At 57.1% G+C, this 15,997-nt stretch overlaps 2 protein-coding genes across 9 annotated transcripts; one reads left to right on the top strand and one right to left on the bottom strand.

Moving 5' to 3' along the window:
* The first annotated feature begins 328 nt into the window (after window positions 1–328).
* On the top strand, window positions 329–6,926 carry TMEM54 (transmembrane protein 54). 5 transcript variants are annotated; one of them, XM_009000847.4, is made up of 6 exons: window positions 329–495; window positions 3,247–3,440; window positions 5,554–5,613; window positions 5,878–5,967; window positions 6,083–6,217; window positions 6,643–6,926. In XM_009000847.4, the coding sequence occupies exons 1-6, from the start codon at window positions 480–482 to the stop codon at window positions 6,715–6,717; spliced, it is 570 nt and encodes a 189-aa protein (XP_008999095.1). In that variant the 5' UTR covers window positions 329–479; the 3' UTR covers window positions 6,718–6,926. The 5 variants fall into 5 exon arrangements, with proteins under 5 accessions (XP_008999095.1, XP_002750633.1, XP_035164516.1 ...); XM_002750587.5 differs by having other exon boundaries at window positions 5,779–5,967; XM_035308625.3 differs by having other exon boundaries at window positions 3,205–3,440; window positions 5,779–5,967.
* HPCA (hippocalcin) lies at window positions 6,873–15,705 on the bottom strand. Of its 4 annotated transcripts, none has more exons than XM_078331111.1 (4): window positions 15,672–15,705; window positions 12,237–12,635; window positions 7,925–8,030; window positions 6,873–7,787 (listed from the first exon to the last, which is right to left on the bottom strand). In XM_078331111.1, exons 2-4 carry the CDS (start codon window positions 12,612–12,614, stop codon window positions 7,690–7,692), a joined length of 582 nt encoding a protein of 193 aa, XP_078187237.1. In that variant the 5' UTR covers window positions 12,615–12,635; window positions 15,672–15,705; the 3' UTR covers window positions 6,873–7,689. The 4 variants fall into 4 exon arrangements, with proteins under 4 accessions (XP_078187237.1, XP_054115081.1, XP_002750631.1 ...); XM_054259106.2 differs by lacking the exon at window positions 15,672–15,705 and adding an exon at window positions 15,415–15,550; XM_002750585.6 differs by lacking the exon at window positions 15,672–15,705 and adding an exon at window positions 15,020–15,106.
* Window positions 15,706–15,997: the final 292 nt, after the last annotated feature.

Raw genomic sequence — 15,997 nt, 5'->3', positions numbered from 1 at the left:
CCTGTCCTCCGGGGGCTTTCCGCCCAGGCGCCCCCCAGGTCACGGGAACCACAGCTCCCGTGCAGCCCCCACCCAGCTCGCCCGCGGGCCCGGGCGGGGCGGCTCCTCGGAGCCTCAGTTTCCCCTTGTAGAGCTGGCCGGCCGCTGCGGGTGGGCCGAGAGGGCGGGCGGCTAGGCGCCGGGCGGGCCGGGCGGGGCGGCGCCTGACTCAGCGGGCGGGCCGCGGGCTGCTCAGCCGGTCGGACCGGCCGGGAGGCGCACGAGCCGCGGGGGCGCTGCGGGGCCGGGCGGCCCGGGGGGTGACGGGAAGGGAGGCCGGCCCGGCACCGCCCAGCCCCGGGCTCCGGGCGGGAAGTAGGCGAGCGCCGCGGTGCGGGGCGCGCGGGCGACTGGCCAGCGGGATGGGAGCGGGGTCCCCGGGCGGCCCAGAGCCTCGGGAGCCGCGCTGAAGCCGGCGGCCGGACCCGCGCGAATCCGACATGTGTCTGCGCCTCGGTGAGCGGTTGGGGGCGCGCGGGAGGCCCCGAACCACTCCAACCCTCCCGCGGGGGCGGAGCACTGTGCCGGGAGTCCGAGCCCCTGGGGTCCAGGCCGCACGCTCTGCCTCTAACTTACTGAGCGGCCTGGGGCTGATCACTTTCCTCTCTGGGCCTCAGTTTCCCCAGCAGTTAGATGGAGGGAGGAGCGCTGCGTGGGTCTTCTCATGTGGCTGTAGCGTCTCTTCCCCTAGCCCTCTCTTTCCTTTCCTGCGGAGGGGCACGACTGCCCTCGGGGACTCCCGGGTGGGCGGCAGAGGAGATGTGGAAACAGCAGCCCCCACCTTCACTCAGAAGGGACCCCCGGACCAGGCCTCAGCTTCCCCAGCCTTGCCAGGGGCTCCCACTTGCATACCCCCCACCCTCCCACTGCCAGGAGGGGAAGGGCTGTATGCAATCCCCTCTAACAGGATCAGTAGCGGGGGAGAGGGACTGATGTGCCCCCTCCCTCCAGTGCCTGGGCACAGTGATGCTGCTTGTGGGCAGCAGAAAGCCCCGGGGTGGGGGGGGGTCCCTACTGTCTGGCCAAAAGACCTTGTGAGCCTCAGTTTCCTTGCCTGTAAGAGGGGGACCCACCCCCTAGGACTACTATGAGGATGAGGGCAGCTCCCAAGAGTAAAGCGCTTAGCACCGTACTGGCAGTGCTGCTAAGAGCTCCCAGTGGTAACTTAGAAGTGAAGCCAGCTGGGCTTCATTTGGGAGGCAGCACTTTAGGAGGCCGAGGCAGGAGGATTGCTTGAGTCCAAGAGTTAGAGACTAGCCTGGCCAACATGGGGAAACCTGTCTCTACAAAAAAAGAAAAAGAAAAAGAAAAAAAAATTAGCCTGGCTACCTAGCCGGAGGCTGAGGTGGGAGGATCACCTGAGCCCAGGAGGCAGAGGTTGCATTAGCCATGATGAGGCCACTGCACTCTAGCCTGGGCTACAGAGTGAGACCCTGTCTCAATACATTAAATAAATAAAGCCAAGGACAGCTCCAGACTTAGTCCAGTGCTCCAGGCACAGCCCCATGCTGGCACTGTGCCTCCTCTTTGACCAAAGTCTTGGTCCTGGGATGCTGCTGTTATTGAGCCCAGCCCTGAACTGGGAGGTAGGCACGGAGCTCCCAGGTAGGTGAGTAGTGGGGGTGAGGTGAGTCAGGCTCCTGCGCTGAAGCTGCCGTGCCCCTTCCTGCTTGGCTGGCAGTCTGTCTTCACAATGCCATTTCAGCCTCACAGTGCCTGTCCAGCCCATCGTCTGCCCTCTTCTCCTAGACCTGGTTCAGCTTCAGAGGGTTCTGTGGGCTCCAGGGGTCTCAGAGGCTGGGTGGACCAATGCCTCCCATTTTATAGATGGGGAATTTGGGGCCCAGAGAGGGAAGGGGCTGGTGCATGGTCTTTAACTGCTCCTGATGGGAGCAGTCTTGGTCACAATGCATGCTTCTTTAACTGCTCCTGATGGGAGCAGTCTTGGTCACGGTCTTCAAGTCTCAGAGCTGGCTCTAGTGAGGGGCTGGCAGGGCCTAGGGGTCAGTATAATGTATCTCCTTGAGGGCAGAGCTAGGACTCAGGCAAATTCCAGAGAGCAGGTCAGGAGCTGGCATGTGCAGGTAGGGCTAGGTTGCCACTTTGCCACTGAGAGCATCTGAATGAGTCCCAATGTCCCATCCCCAATTTTTCGTTTTTGTTTTTTTGTTTGTTTGTTTGTGTTTTGAGATGAAGTCTTGTTCTGTTACCAGGGTGGAGTGTAGTGGCTCAATCTCGGCTCACTGCAACCTCCACCTCCTGGTTTCAAGTGATTCCCTTCCCTCAGCCTCCCAAGTAGCTAGGACTCCAGGCGTACACCACCATGCCCGGCTAATTTTTTATATTTTAGTAGAGACGGGATTTCACCATATTGGCCAGGATGGTCTCGATCTCTTGACCTCATGATCCACCCACCTCTGCCTCCCAAAGTGCTGGGATTACAGACATGAGCCACCATGCCCAGCTCAATGTCCTTTTGACCCCAGGCTTCCCCACTCACTCCATCCTGCCTAGTACCCCCTGTGCTGAGCGCTTCCTTTACACAGTACCCTCAGGGTATGCCACACTTTCCCATCCACTTCCTCATGGACTCACTGAGAGGCAAGGTTCTTCTTCCCATTTTACAGATGGGCACCTGGAGACTCAGAGTTTGAGTTACCTGCCCAGACTCACCTGGCTCTGGGCAGTTCAGTTCAGCAGCTCTGTGAGCATCTGCTGTGTACCAGACCCTATTCACCAAGCTGAGTACTGAGCTGGGCCCAATTCCTACCTAATAAACTCTGGCTCCTTGTGGCCTATGGAGCTCACTGAGGTACCCTAGGGCCTGGCACAGAGCAGGCACTCTGTGAACATGTGTAATGAAGACATGAATCAGTAAATGGGGAGCTTAGTGGAAAGATCTCCAAGTCTAGAGCTAGAGACCTGAGCTAGCACCCCCCACTCATGACCTTGAACACTAACAAGCACTACTGCTAAGAGCCACCTGTATGCTTGTCCAGACTTAGAGTCCTTGGGACTCACAAAGGCATCCCCAGCCCCTTTTATGGATGAAGAGACTGAGGCTCAGAGAAGGCAAGTTACTGGCTCCAAGTCATCCAGAAATAGATTCAGAACCCAATGTACATCACTAGGGCCACAGCATCGGCTTCCCCTTCTGCCCAGCAGGATAAGCCCCACGAACAGTCCTGACATAGCTGTCCCCCACAGGAGGCCTGAGTGTGGATGACTTCCGGAAGGTGCTGATGAAGACAGGCCTGGTGCTGGTGGTGCTGGGCCACGTGAGCTTCATCACAGCTGCCCTGCTCCATGGCACAGTGCTGCGCTACGTGGGCACCCCCCACGATGCTGTGGCTCTGCAGTACTGTGTGGTCAACATCCTGTCTGTCACTTCTGCCATTGTGGTATGGCCAGGCTGGGAGCTGGTAGGGGAGGGATGGAGGGGGCTTGAAGGGTCTTCAACAAATCTCCACCCAGAATCCGTGGTAGGCAGCAGCCTCAAGGACTAACCCTTGCTCCGCCACCAACTGCCCAAGTCACTCACTTCTTCATCTATAAAATGGGGTAACAGTGTTTACCTCCAAGGGTCTTGATGAGTACGGATGAGCTCAACCACACGAAGTGCTTAGCACAGTGTCTGGCATGTTGTTAGTGCCCGCTATTGTGAGCTAAGATTATCATTATGCTTGAGAAATATCCACAGCACCACTGGACAGAAGAAAGGAGCAGCAGGTGAGCTTGGGAGGGTCCCGGGGCATTTCAGAGTGCAGCCTCTGAGCTGGGTCTTGATGGATGAGCAGGAGTTCACAAATGGGCTGCCACGACCATAACCCAGGCATGTGGCATGTTGAGGCTAGTAGTAGGCAGGAAAGGAAGCTGGGATGGCATTCCGAGTACAGAGAATGTGAGACGGAAAGGTTGGAGGTAGAAATGGCTAAGATCTGTTCTGGAGAAGCTGAGAAAACTAATTTGGTAGGAGCGTAGCATTAGGCCTGATCTGTAGCAACTGCTCAGCGAATGGTAGCCACAGTTGTGACCGGATATCAGTACCTGTTTGACTAGCACATGAATGGACAGGTCTAGTAGTCTCAAGTTTCTAAAGTTCTTTCCTGCTGGTCAGCAGAAGTGGCCATAGCCTCTGGGGAAGATCCTTCTGCACATCAATGTCTGAATTCCATCCCTGCCTCTGCCTGGCTGAGGGACTTATTTCTCTCTCTCTAGGCCTGTTCCTCCCTTGCAAAATAAAGCTCAGACAGCCTGCTGGCCTCGAGGCTTGGGAGAATGGGGGTCATAGGTCCCAGCAAGTAGGAGAGGCTTTGTCAGTGGGTGGGGCAGAGCTGGCGGATGTGTGCAGGGTCCTTGGAGTTCCTCTGACTGATACTGTTGTGAGGAAGGCAGGGAAAGCAGTGAGCTCAGGGCGAGGAGGTCCACCAGGGATGGGCTTTGAGCTGGACCACTTTAGCCTTCCCTTCACTCAGTTAATCCTCACTGCTCCCAGCAACTGGGGGCCATTATTATCCCTCTTTCGCAAAAGAGAAACCAAGACTCGGGGATTCACCCAACCTCCTGCGGTTACACAGAAGCCAAACCAGATTGGAACCTCTTTGTGTCTGACACCAGCCAGTGTCCTTTCTGTGAGCTCATCCTGCAGAGCAGGGCTAAGCCCAGAGAGATTGAGACACTTTGTTGTGGCTTTCATGTGAATTAAAGGTCCATGGCGGGCCTGGATTCCAGGACCCCGTCATACCACCTGCCTCAGATGGATCCAGTGAGGAACATCAGGAGGAAGACTGGCTGGGTGGAGCCCAAAGATCCAGAGGATGGTTGTCGGGCTGAATTGTGGGGTGGTCCCACCCCTTGGGATCAAGGCTGGTTAGGGAAGCGTGTGCAAACCCGGGCAGGGCTTGCAGGATCCGCACAGGCAGAGGAGTAGGAAGGGTGTTCCTGGTGAGAGGGTGCGTGGGCAGCATCCTGAGCAGGCTGTGCATGGGCGTCCACATGCAGGGCAGAGAGGGAGGAGAGTAGCCCAGGTGGGGCTGAGAAGCCAACAGCGCTGGGGAGGGGTTTTAGTCACTGAAAGCCTGGAATCATTGAAAATACTCCCAGGGATTTAAAGTTCTCCTCCATAACATGTCCTGGTTGGTTTCAGTGTAACAATTTTGATTTTAGTTCGTTGCTAACTGGGTTAGTTTCTTCCAAAATCCATTCCAGAAAGGTGCCATACCCTGGCATGCCCTGGTGGCCCCAGGATACACAACCCTGACTGAGACACAGCCATAGGCAGTGGGTACTCATAGAAGGTTGTAGACAGGGAGTGACTTTTAGAAACATCACTCCAGGCTGGACTACAAGGAGGCAGGTGGAGATGTGAGGCCCAGGCTAAGCAGGGGGTGAGGGGTGAGGGAGTCTGGATGGCCATGGTTGGCACTGGTGAGGTTATTATCCCAGAGTGGCCCTGATCCCCTGTCCCTGCCCCTCCAGACAAGGAGTAAGGCCTGACTTGAGTCTTCCCTACAGGTCATCACCTCAGGCATCGCAGGCATCGTGTTGTCCCGCTACCTCCCCAGCACCCCCCTGGTACGTGGTGCCTCCTGGGATGGGACTGTGGGGGAAGGGTAGGGGCGGCAGCCACCCCCAGGGGCCTGGCCTCCTTGGAGGGGGTCAGGCTGACCCTCAGGGAGATCAGAGCTGCCCATGGGGGCCAAGCACGATGCCCATTGACCAGTGGCCTCCCGTGTCCAGCGATGGACAGTGTTTAGCTCGAGCGTGGCCTGTGCTCTTCTCTCTCTGACCTGTGCCCTTGGCCTCTTGGCCTCCATCGCCGTGACCTTCGCCACCCAGGGCAAGGCATTGCTGGCTGCCTGCACTTTTGGGAGCTCTGAACTACTGGCCCTCGCACCTGACTGTCCCTTCGACCCCACACGCATTTATGTGAGTTCCCAGGCCTGGGGTAGGAGCACCAGGCCCTCAAAGGGGTGGGAAGGGCTTTTGGAGTCCACCCTCCACCTCTGACCCCAGCCAGCCATCTCTACCCCATGCCCCGCAGAGCTCCAGCCTGTGCCTCTGGGGCATTGCCCTAGTACTCTGCGTGGCAGAGAACGTGTTTGCTGTGCGCTGTGCTCAGCTCACCCACCAGCTGCTGGAGCTGAGGCCTTGGTGGGGGAAAAGCAGCCACCACATGGTAAGTCCCCTCCACAGCCCTGACTCCCCAGATTTCCTGGGAGCCCTTGCCAGGGACCCCAAGCTGCTCTGCTCCACCCCTGTGCATGGGCCCCCTCCTTGAGAAATGGGGCAAAAGTTTTCTCTCCAGGAGTGAAGGGAGAGGCTTGGTGGCTGGGAGAGATGAGATCTCCCAGCAGATTCACACAGCTGACACCTGGCTCTCCTAGGGCCCTGGAGGAGTCTTGAGGGAGTGGCAGGGGTATCTGGGCTCACACTGGGGGCATTCCAAGGGTCTGGCCTGGCTCTTGCAGTGGGGTGGGTAGTGATGCCCCTTTGCCCCCAGAGATCCTTCTAGCCCTCCCCTCCTCCCATTTCCTGGATGTCCTGGAGGGGGAGACCCAGGCTGAGAACCAGTGGGTCTGGCAGCCTCTTGTGTCTCTGCAGATGCCGGAGAGCCCAGAACTGGTGGAGAGCCGTGACCTGCTGAGCTGCACCAGCTCGGGGCCTCTGACCCTCTGAGAGATGATGTCTTGCCCAGGGCCCACGGCCACTAGGACCCTGCAAACAACTGTGCTCTGTGACCAGGCCAGGATTCCTGGAGCTGGCCTGAGAGGGCTCAAGGGACTATCAGGGACCCAAGTGGGGCTTTCCCCCACCCCCACCACCCAGGCCACTGCACTGAAATGAGACTTTATTCTGAAATTATTAAAAAGAACAGAGATGCTCCATTTGGTTGCATGCAGGGGGACGGTTGGGGGGACAGAGGGGAGAACAGGCTCAGCTGGGGGGGGGGCGTGTCTCTTTCCCACGCAGGATGCTGTGCACAGGGCTCTGGGTGCATCTGCCCATCTGTCTGTGGGCCTGTGTGTGTGTGAGGCAAAACATGGAGAGCTACGTGGGTCTGTGCGTATCCAAGTGTTAAAAAGCAGGCAGGGCTTCCTGGGACCCACAGTTGGCAAGCTGGTATCCTGGGAGGTTTCACTTGGTAGCTTGGCCTAGGGACCAGCAAGGACTGGGGTGGGAAGGGGTGAGGCCCTCCAGGGAAGGCTGGCTCAAGGAAGCCTCTTCCTTCAACCCCACACCCCTGGAATCCTCTCCCTTACAGATAAAAAGACAGGCCCCACCCCTGGGCATGACTTCCCCTAACCCCCAAGATGAGACCTGCAAGACGGGGAGACTGCCCGGTTGGGGGAGGGGTCTGGCCTGGGGCTGGCGGGGTGGGATGTCTCAGTAAAAGGGCCTGACTGAGGGGCAGACCAAGCCAGCCTGTGCCTCTGTCGTTGCCTCTGGGATTAGGGGGTGCTAACGGCTTGATTGCTTGGGCCTGGGGGTACCACAGGGTTCCCTTTTCCGGAGGCCCCCCACAGGGCAGACCTGGGGAGGAGGGTTCCCCAGTCTGGCCCCCAGTCAGATAGACACAAAGAAGAGGAAGCTGAGAGCCGGGAGGGGGCCGGTGAAGGCGGGGAGGAGGGGGGACCTGGCTCCTCTCACTCAGAACTGGGAGGCGCTGCTGGGGTCGCACTGCAGCAGGCGCACGATGGACGGGTCGCTTTTGGCCCCGCGGATGAACTCCTCCAGGGACAGCTTGCCTGCAGGGCGAGGGGAGCGGTGATGGGGGAGGAGGCAGCAGCCAAGCGAGGGGAGGAGGGGCGGGGGCGGGAGAGGGAGGAAAGGTGGGAGGGAGAAGCGCCCGCCCCGTCCACCCCGTCCCGTCTGTGCCCCTCACCGTCGTTGTTTGTGTCCATTTGGCGGAAGATTTTCTCAGTCCTCTTTTCCGGGGTCGACTCGTCCTCCGGCATCTTCATCACAGAGGAAACCATCTTGTAAATGGCCTGGGGGCGGGAGGGGAGGCGGGGAGTGAGGGGAGCCTGCCCCGAGCCCCCATTCCCGAGATTCAGAGGCGCCCCCGGGCTCGCTGACGTTTGCTGCCCCCGCCAGAGCAAGGTGGAGTGGGGTTCACGGAGGCATGGGGAGCCCGGGGCTTCGGAAGGCATGTCCGGGAAGCCTCCCCAGAAGAAGGGGCTGTCGGGCGGGCCCTGCCCTGCTCGATTGCAGGGTTGGGTGGGAAAGGAGCAAAGGCACCGCAGGTGAAAGCGCCAAGCAGGCGCTGGGAATTTGGGGGCGCCGGGGGGCGGTCAGGAGAGATGTTGTAGGACACCGGGGCCTGACAGTGGAGGGCCTGGAGCGGCGGGCTCAGGAGCACGTGCCCGGGGTAAGTATCGAGCTGGCACGGGGGCCCAGGACGGCTCGCGCTCGGTGATCCCAAGGAGGCGCCGGTCCGAGGGGCGACACTGCGCTGCGGGGACATCTGCAGCCGGTAGGGGACGCGGCGCGGGCTGGAGGGCCAGAGGGGTGGGGAACTGTATGCAAATGAATGCAAATGAGCATCTGCAGCGGGCAGGGACCGCCAGGCTTGGCTGGGCAGAAGGCGGCAGCCGCCACGTGCAGTAGCTCCAGAGGTGAAGCGAAAGAGTTCTTGCACTTAATGTACAGAGCACCACTCAGAGCTTGGCCTGTGGTAGGCCCTGGGTCCCAGTGCCCCTGGAGCTCAAGGACGGTCTCCTCAATCTTCCATCTTTACCGCACTGACACTGCCTCCAAGAAGCCTCCCATCTTCTCCCATCCCATAAACTTCTGCCTCAGATCCAGCTTCAGCCTCCATACTGGTCTCTTCCAGTCTCTGTCCCTGAGGTCTGTCCCCCATGCTGCCTCCAAAAGCTCTTTCCAAACAACAGATCTCCACTGTTACCTCCCCAGCCCGCATACCACCCCGTCACTTCCGTCACACACAGGCCTCCCCACAGGCCCGCCTTGCATCCAGCTCCTTCTGCTGCCTCCCACTCCTCCTTGGGGCTCAGTTTACATGCTGTTTTCTTAGTGAGGTCTTCTGCAACCCAGGCTGTCAGGGTGCATATGGGCCCAGAGCCTGCCGGACTTTTCCTTTGCAGACATCTCTCCAGAAGTAATTATGTCTTTGCAGGGTTGTTCCTAGTCCCCACCATACAGAAGAAGTACAGATGAAGACCACGGGCATCTAGCTGATGCCCATATCCCCAGAACCTGGCACCAGGCAGGGACTTCCCTATTTAAAAGCCATTGGCACCTCCCACCTCCCTCTACCAAGTTCAAAGCATTCTGCCCTTGGCATTCAAGATGCTTCACAATCTTTCCACTGCCGACCCTCCACCATCAGGTTTCCCCTGGCTGGGTGATTCTGCCAACAGCCAATACCCCTGGCCCTTCAGATTCTCCAGCATTTACAGTCTCCGCCTGGAATAACAGTACTAACTACCATTTATCAGGGGCCCGCTCTGTGCCAGGTACTTTATATGCACTATTTCTAAACCTCACACCAGTCCTGAAAAACAGGTATCACGAACCCCATTTTCCAGATAAGAAACTGAGGCTCAGAAAACAAATTGATGGCAGAGACTCAATTTGTACCTGCTCCCTCTTAGCTGCTAGAGGGATGGTGATGATCAGCAGGGCCTTTAGCATTAGGCACGGTCTGTAATAACTGCTCAATGAATGGTAGCCACGGTTGTGACAGGATATTAGTACCTGTTTGACTAGCATATGAATGGAAGGGTCTGGTAGTCTCAAGTTTCTAAAGTTGGATGGACCTGGAGTGCCATCCTGGTTCCACTACTCACTAACTGTGTAGCCTTGGACAAGTACTTCACCTCTGTGAGCCTCAGTTTCTTCATCTGTAAACTCATCTGTAAGAGTACTCATCTGGGAGATCAGTTTGAGTGGGTGGTCAGTAAACAGCAGCTCATATTAGTCATTATTCATCCTCCAAGTCCTCAAGTCTTCCCTGCCACTCAGTCCCCTGGCTCCCAGATGACACCTTTACACCCCTGTCACTAGGCTGGTCAGTGGGACCTCCACGTCTGTCTCCCCCACCAGAGTGGGAGCCCCAAGAGGCACAGTCTTTTCCTTTCCAGTGTGTCCACTACCTGGCACAGGGCTGTGTCTTGAGAAGAACTGGGCCAGTGACCACTACCCTGTGACAGCCTTCTCCTGGGCCTCCTAATTGTCTGGAATTGCTACTCACTCATGGTTTCATGGGAGCTGACTTGTCATTAATCAGGCACTGGGGCTTGCAGAGCTCTGTGTGCACCAGCCATCTGGAGCCACAGGGCCACCATAAAGGAAGCCAGGGCCTGGACAGCAGAGGCCACCAGAAACGGGTCCTGAGGTTGCCCAGGCAATGGGTCTGGTTTGACTGATGCTCTGAGCATGGTGGCTCCAGCAGGACTGAGGTTTGCCAGTACACACCAATGCACCACACTAAATGGTAGAATGTGAACATCCCTCCAGATTGATCAGTGTCCAGCTGCTGCCATGCCTGGGTGATCCTCCCCCTCCCTGGCCACCCGACCCTACCATCAGGCCCCCCAAATCCCCCTACCATCAAGCAACTAAAGAGTCAAATGCCTGGCCCACAGGAGTCGGTGACAAACATTAAGGCTTTCTCCTGCCTCTAGCCATAGGTATGGGGAGGGCATCACATCTCCACATGGAGAGCAGGCCCAGACCTTAGCAAGAGGAGAAGCCAAAGTCAAGAATCCAGCAGCGGCTGGGGCAGCAGTCTGTGGAGCTGGGAGACCAGAAAGGAAAGGATTCAGAGATGTAGCAGGAAAGGGGGCAAGAGCTTGTGCAGAGCTGCATGACAGGATTAGTCAGGGCACATTTCAGAGATGCTGGAAAGGCCATTCTGGCCAGAGCAGAGGATGTGCAGAGGAGAAAATTATAACAGACAATTGCTAATGTCTACCAAGTACCAATTATATGCCAAGCCCTCCGCTCAAGTCCTTATCTCACTCTATCCCTGCAATAACCTTGTGAGAAAGGGGCTTAACACCCCCTTAACAGGTAAAGAAACCTGTAAAGGCTTAGGAAAAAGGCAGGCAAGGAAGAGGACAGGTAAAACAGAACCAGAGCCTGGTTCTGAGGGGATGGGTGCTCTGGGAGTTTTCTGAAATAAAGGTCACATGTAGCACACTTAAACTTGTACTCACAAAGGGCATTGTATCAGGTCCTTAAATCTTGTGAAGTCAGTATCACCATGTCCATTATACAGATGAGCAACCTAAGAGTGAAGGCCACTTCCAGAACTGGAAGCCAGATCTCCTGACCAGGAGTCCAGAGCCCTCTCAGTAGACAACTCTGAGTAGTGGCCAGCCAGAGCTTGTCTCACTTATGTGCTGTGTGACTTTGAGACTCTCTGAGTCTCATGGGGTTGTTGTAAGCATGCACTGAGCTCATGAGCACCTCACTCAATGCTAGGCTCTTAGTGGGCCCTCAATCAGTTAGAAGGTGGCTGGGTATCCAGATGGAATGTGGAGAGCGGTGCCAGATGGCCCACTGACAAATCCCTTTATCTCTCTGAGCATCCATTTCCTCTGGTGTAAATAAGGATCAATAAGACATAACTGGCCTGTGCTGTGCAGAAATGTCAATTCATAAACAATAAAGAAGGGATGAGGAGCTAGCCCAGATTAAAGGGGCTAAAGAGACACGAGAACTAGATGCAATGCATGACCCCAGGTCAGGGCGGAAAGTGCTACAAATAACATCATGGAGACAGTTGGCAAAATTGGAATATGGTTGGTAGATTAGATAATAGCATTGTTTCTATGTTAAATATCCTGGCTTGGGTAATCATATTATGGGGTTATGTAAGAGAATGCCCTTATTTTTAGGAAATATATCCTAATGTATCCAGGGGTAAAGGACCAATATTCAGAACAACAAGAAAACGTTACACACTCGTGTGCACACATGCACATGCACATAATGAGGAAGCAACTGTGGCAAAATGTAAATAGGTGAATCTGGGTAGAGGGTATAGGGGAGTTTTCTCAACTTTTCTTTAAGTGGGAAATATTTCCTAAGAAACAATTTTTTAAATGGGATTGCAAGAATAGCCCCTGCCTCCACTTGCCTATGAGGTTTGCTGAGAGGATAAAGGGGGTGGTGGGTGCAAGCTGCCAGACCCTTCGCCTGGCATTCTGAGGGGCCCAGGGGCCCACCTGCACGATCTCCAGCATCTCCTCCCGGCTGATGTAGCCATTGCCGTCCAGGTCATACATGCTGAAGGCCCACATGAGCTTCTGCTCCAGGCGGCCGCGTGAGGTCACGCTCAGCGCAATGATGAACTCCCGAAAGTCTATGGTGCCATCGCTGTTGGTGTCAAAAGTGCGGAAGACATGCTCGGCGAACTTGGAGGCGTCACCATAAGGAAAAAAGTTGGCATAGATCTTCTTGAACTCATCCACGTTGAGGATTCCTGTGGGGCAGTCCTTGAGGAAGCCCTTGTACCACTCCTGGAGCTCTAGCTCTGAGAACTCTGTGTTCTCCCGCAGATCCTGCAGCATCTCAGGCCGAAGCTTGCTGTTCTGCTTGCCCATGGCCACCGAGCCAAGTCCCACCTGGGTCCCCAAGGGGGTCAAGGGACAGAAAGGAGTGATCAGGTCCTCCTGGCTACTTGACACTGCTTCAGATGGGTCCCCCTGCCACCAGCCATCCCTGCCTCTTGTTTGGCCCAGTGAAAGAGAGGAAATGGCCCAAGATCACACAGCCTAGACCCAGGCATCCTGTGTCTGTGCCATGCTCCCTGCCATCTCGGTGGACAACACACTTTTCCTGGGGAGCAGACCGGAGAGGGAGGAAAGGAAGGGGTTCACATTTGCTGAGGCCCTTCTCAGTGGCAGCCACTAAGCCTTCACAAATGCACACCATCTCATCCTCACAACAGGAGGTATGGGAACTTGCCCCATTTTACAGATGGGAAGGCAGGCTTAGAGATGTGAGGTGGCCGCTTCAGGTCACACAGCCATGGCATTGCAGGGCTGACTCCTGGAGTTGCTCACAGAGGTGCAGAAAACCTGATCCTCCTCCATCCTACCCACTACCTTATTGTCTCACATGTGCCTGCTCAGCATAGAACATACCTGCAGCCCAGACACTGCCCTGTTCTCCCTTTGACAGGTGTGCCCAACAAGAGGCAGCGTAGGGAGGTGTGTTACTGTGGGTGTTACTGTGATCAAGTCAGATCACATAGGTTTGAATCGCAGCTCCTCCTCTTACCAGCTACGTGACCTTGGGCGAGTTCCTTAAACTCTCTCTGCCTCATCTTTAAAGTGGGGTAATAACAGTACTTACCTAAGAGAATTGTTGTGGGAATTAAATTAGTTAATACGTGTGAAGGACTTAGAACCATGGCTGCATAGATAAGTGCTACGTAAGTGTTAAATAAAAATGATTTACATATACTCAGGTGCCACAAAACTCATGCAAAAACTGTGCAAATGAATGTATACCGATAACTGTATGCTTCACAGCTCACGAGATCCACACGATGGATCCCATGCCACTCACGTACCGGCTCACTCCCACCCATGGGTCAGCATGCCTCCACACATGGCGACATTCCCTCTGCTCCACAACTCACACGAACTGACACATGGCACCACGCACAACTCCCATACCCTGTGCATCAAGACACACCAGCCCACGACCCCACATGTCTCACACATGCCATCACACGCCAACTCGCATGCTGACACCTCTCACATGGCCAGCTGCACGTGGGACCTTCAGGCACCCTTGCCATTTTTCTTTGTTTTCCTTCCGTTTTCCCAGGGGTGCTGTCAGGTCCCAGGAGAGGGAGCTGCAAACCTTCCCATACCTCCTGGGGGCCCCTTTTCCAAGGAGACACCCCCATGCCTATCCAAGCCTCCCCAACACTTACCTTTCATCTAGTCCTGAAAGGTCCCTTGAGTGGAGGTTAGATTGTGGAGGCTAAATAGAAGGCAATGAAGAGGAAACAGCCAGCCAGTTCTGCACAGGGGTGTAGGGGTGTGTGCAAGTGACCCCCACCCACTTGGGGCAATGAGGGGGTTCCTTGTGCGTACATGTGAATGCAGCTCTGCACACATATGAATGGGTGTGTTGTGAATGCATGTGCTTATGCATGATGTGTGCCGCTGCTTTTTGCACTGCATTCGCCTGCCGTGTCTTTCCATCTATGTCCGTCCATGTGCATCGGATGTGCATGTGATCAGGTATGCACCCGTCACAACATGAAAGAATGAGCCCGTGTGGCCATTTGGGGGACCCGTGTGTGTCCTCGGTGGTGTGTCACATGCATGTTTCTGTAAGTTGGTGCCCCTCCTTTCTAGACCAGCCTCTTATGCCCCAGGCTAAGGACCGGACGAGTGAGTGGGAAAGGACTGAGGAAATGAGAAGGGCTGGGGCATGTCCCTCACTGCCCTCCTCAAGGTCCAAGGAACTGGGTCACTGGAGCGGGGGCAGAGAGATGCGCAGAGCAGGAGAGCTCCTCCAGTGCCCCCCTCGCCCTACCACCCTCGGAGTTGCCCCTCCCAGTTGGAAGAAGATTCAGCTGTCCTCATAGACCTCAAGTCCTCCACATGGGAGGAACCCCCTTAAGCTCGACCTGAGAAGCCAGCCCCGGGGACCCGCTCCAAACCTCCCCCAGCCCTGGCCCCCAACCACCGCCTCCATTCGCTCAGCACTAGGACAGCGTTTAGCGCGTGGCCCCTCCTGGAGGGGGCGCTCCCAGGCGGCCAAACGCGGCTCTTCGGGGCCGGTCACCGGGTGGTCAGGACCCTGGAGAGCACCGCGCGCTCCCCGGGGAAGTCCCAGTCCCCTGCGCCCCCGAGCCACCACCCCGGGGCAAGGATGCCCGGGAAGCGCGGGAGCGGCGGGGTTGGGAAGCCCTGGAAGTGGGCCCCCGGCTCCAGAAACCCCCTGCCCTCATCCCCCGGCCCCGGCTGGAGGGGCCCCCACTCACCCAGCGACGCGGAGACACCGACTGCGCAGGGAAGGCGGCGCTGCTGCGGCGCGCGCGGCAGGGGCGGCCGGAGGGGCGGGCGGGACTGAGAAGGAGACGCCCCGCAGCGCTCACCCGGAGCCCCTCCCCTGGGGGTCCCCGCCAGTCCTGGGGTTGGGGGAACAGCGAGCTAGGCTCCGCCCCGCCCCCGCCCCAAGAGAGAAGGGGACGCCCTCAGTTCCCCGCCCTCCCCTTGAGGGAGCACCCTGCCTGGGGAGGAGGATCGCGGCGCCCCTCTCCTCGGCATCTCAGCTCTGGTGGCCGGAACGGAGGGGCAGGGTAATGCTAAAAGACCTCTCTCCTGAGCCGGGGGGGGATCCCTGGCCGCTCAGCCCGGCTTCCTTCCCCCTACCCACCAGGGCTCTGAATAGCCCGTCGCTCCGAGGGCAGAATCTGCACCCTGAGCACCCTCGCTGCTCCTGCGCCTCAACTCCCAATTAACAGAGCTGGGAGCTCTTCGGGGAGGGTAGAGCGCCCATTCCTCCAGCTACTGAGATCTTAGGGGTAGGTGACCAGACACGCCCCCTTTCCCACCTCCACCTTGGAGAGCCGGCCTCCATCTCAAGCCCACCACTCCCGACCTCACCCTACCCTCTCTCAGAATTAATCCTACCTCCCAACTTCGATGTCAGTTGCTCCTCCCACTCCCACCTCCAATCAAGAAAACCCCCTCCGTCCTTCCCTCCCTCCCCAGCCTCTGACTGTGCGGGCTGTGACTGGAGGACAGCACCTTTCCTGCCTGGGTATTCAGTGGCACTTAATCACTGCCTGCCGACCCACTGCACAGCTCCTCTCCAGAGCTGATGACCCCCAGCCTAGCTCCTCCTGCCCCCAGCCTCAGCGACAGTCTCTAAATGCTGGACTGAGATTTTGTCCTTTTTGCATCTCTGGGGGTTGGTCCTAATTGTCCACATGAAGAATTGGGCTCAGAAGGGTTAA

Source organism: Callithrix jacchus, chromosome 7 (genome assembly GCF_049354715.1).
Source record: "Callithrix jacchus isolate 240 chromosome 7, calJac240_pri, whole genome shotgun sequence".
NCBI lineage: Eukaryota > Metazoa > Chordata > Mammalia > Primates > Cebidae > Callithrix > Callithrix jacchus.
This window is presented reverse-complemented; position numbering and strand designations above follow the sequence as displayed.

Excerpts from the sequence above, each read along its gene's own strand:
- TMEM54 (XM_078331108.1), top strand. Across the intron at positions 5,968-6,082 it reads TCGACCCCACACGCATTTAT|AGCTCCAGCCTGTGCCTCTG; the intron begins GTGAGTTCCCAG and ends CATGCCCCGCAG. Across the intron at positions 6,218-6,642 it reads GGAAAAGCAGCCACCACATG|ATGCCGGAGAGCCCAGAACT; the intron begins GTAAGTCCCCTC and ends GTGTCTCTGCAG.
- HPCA (XM_078331111.1), bottom strand. The coding sequence starts at position 12,614 with ATGGGCAAGCAGAACAGCAAGCTTCGGCCTGAGATGCTGCAGGATCTG. Across the intron at positions 8,031-12,236 it reads AGATGCTGGAGATCGTGCAG|GCCATTTACAAGATGGTTTC; the intron begins GTGGGCCCCTGG and ends TCCCGCCCCCAG. Across the intron at positions 7,788-7,924 it reads AATGGACACAAACAACGACG|GCAAGCTGTCCCTGGAGGAG; the intron begins GTGAGGGGCACA and ends CTCGCCCTGCAG.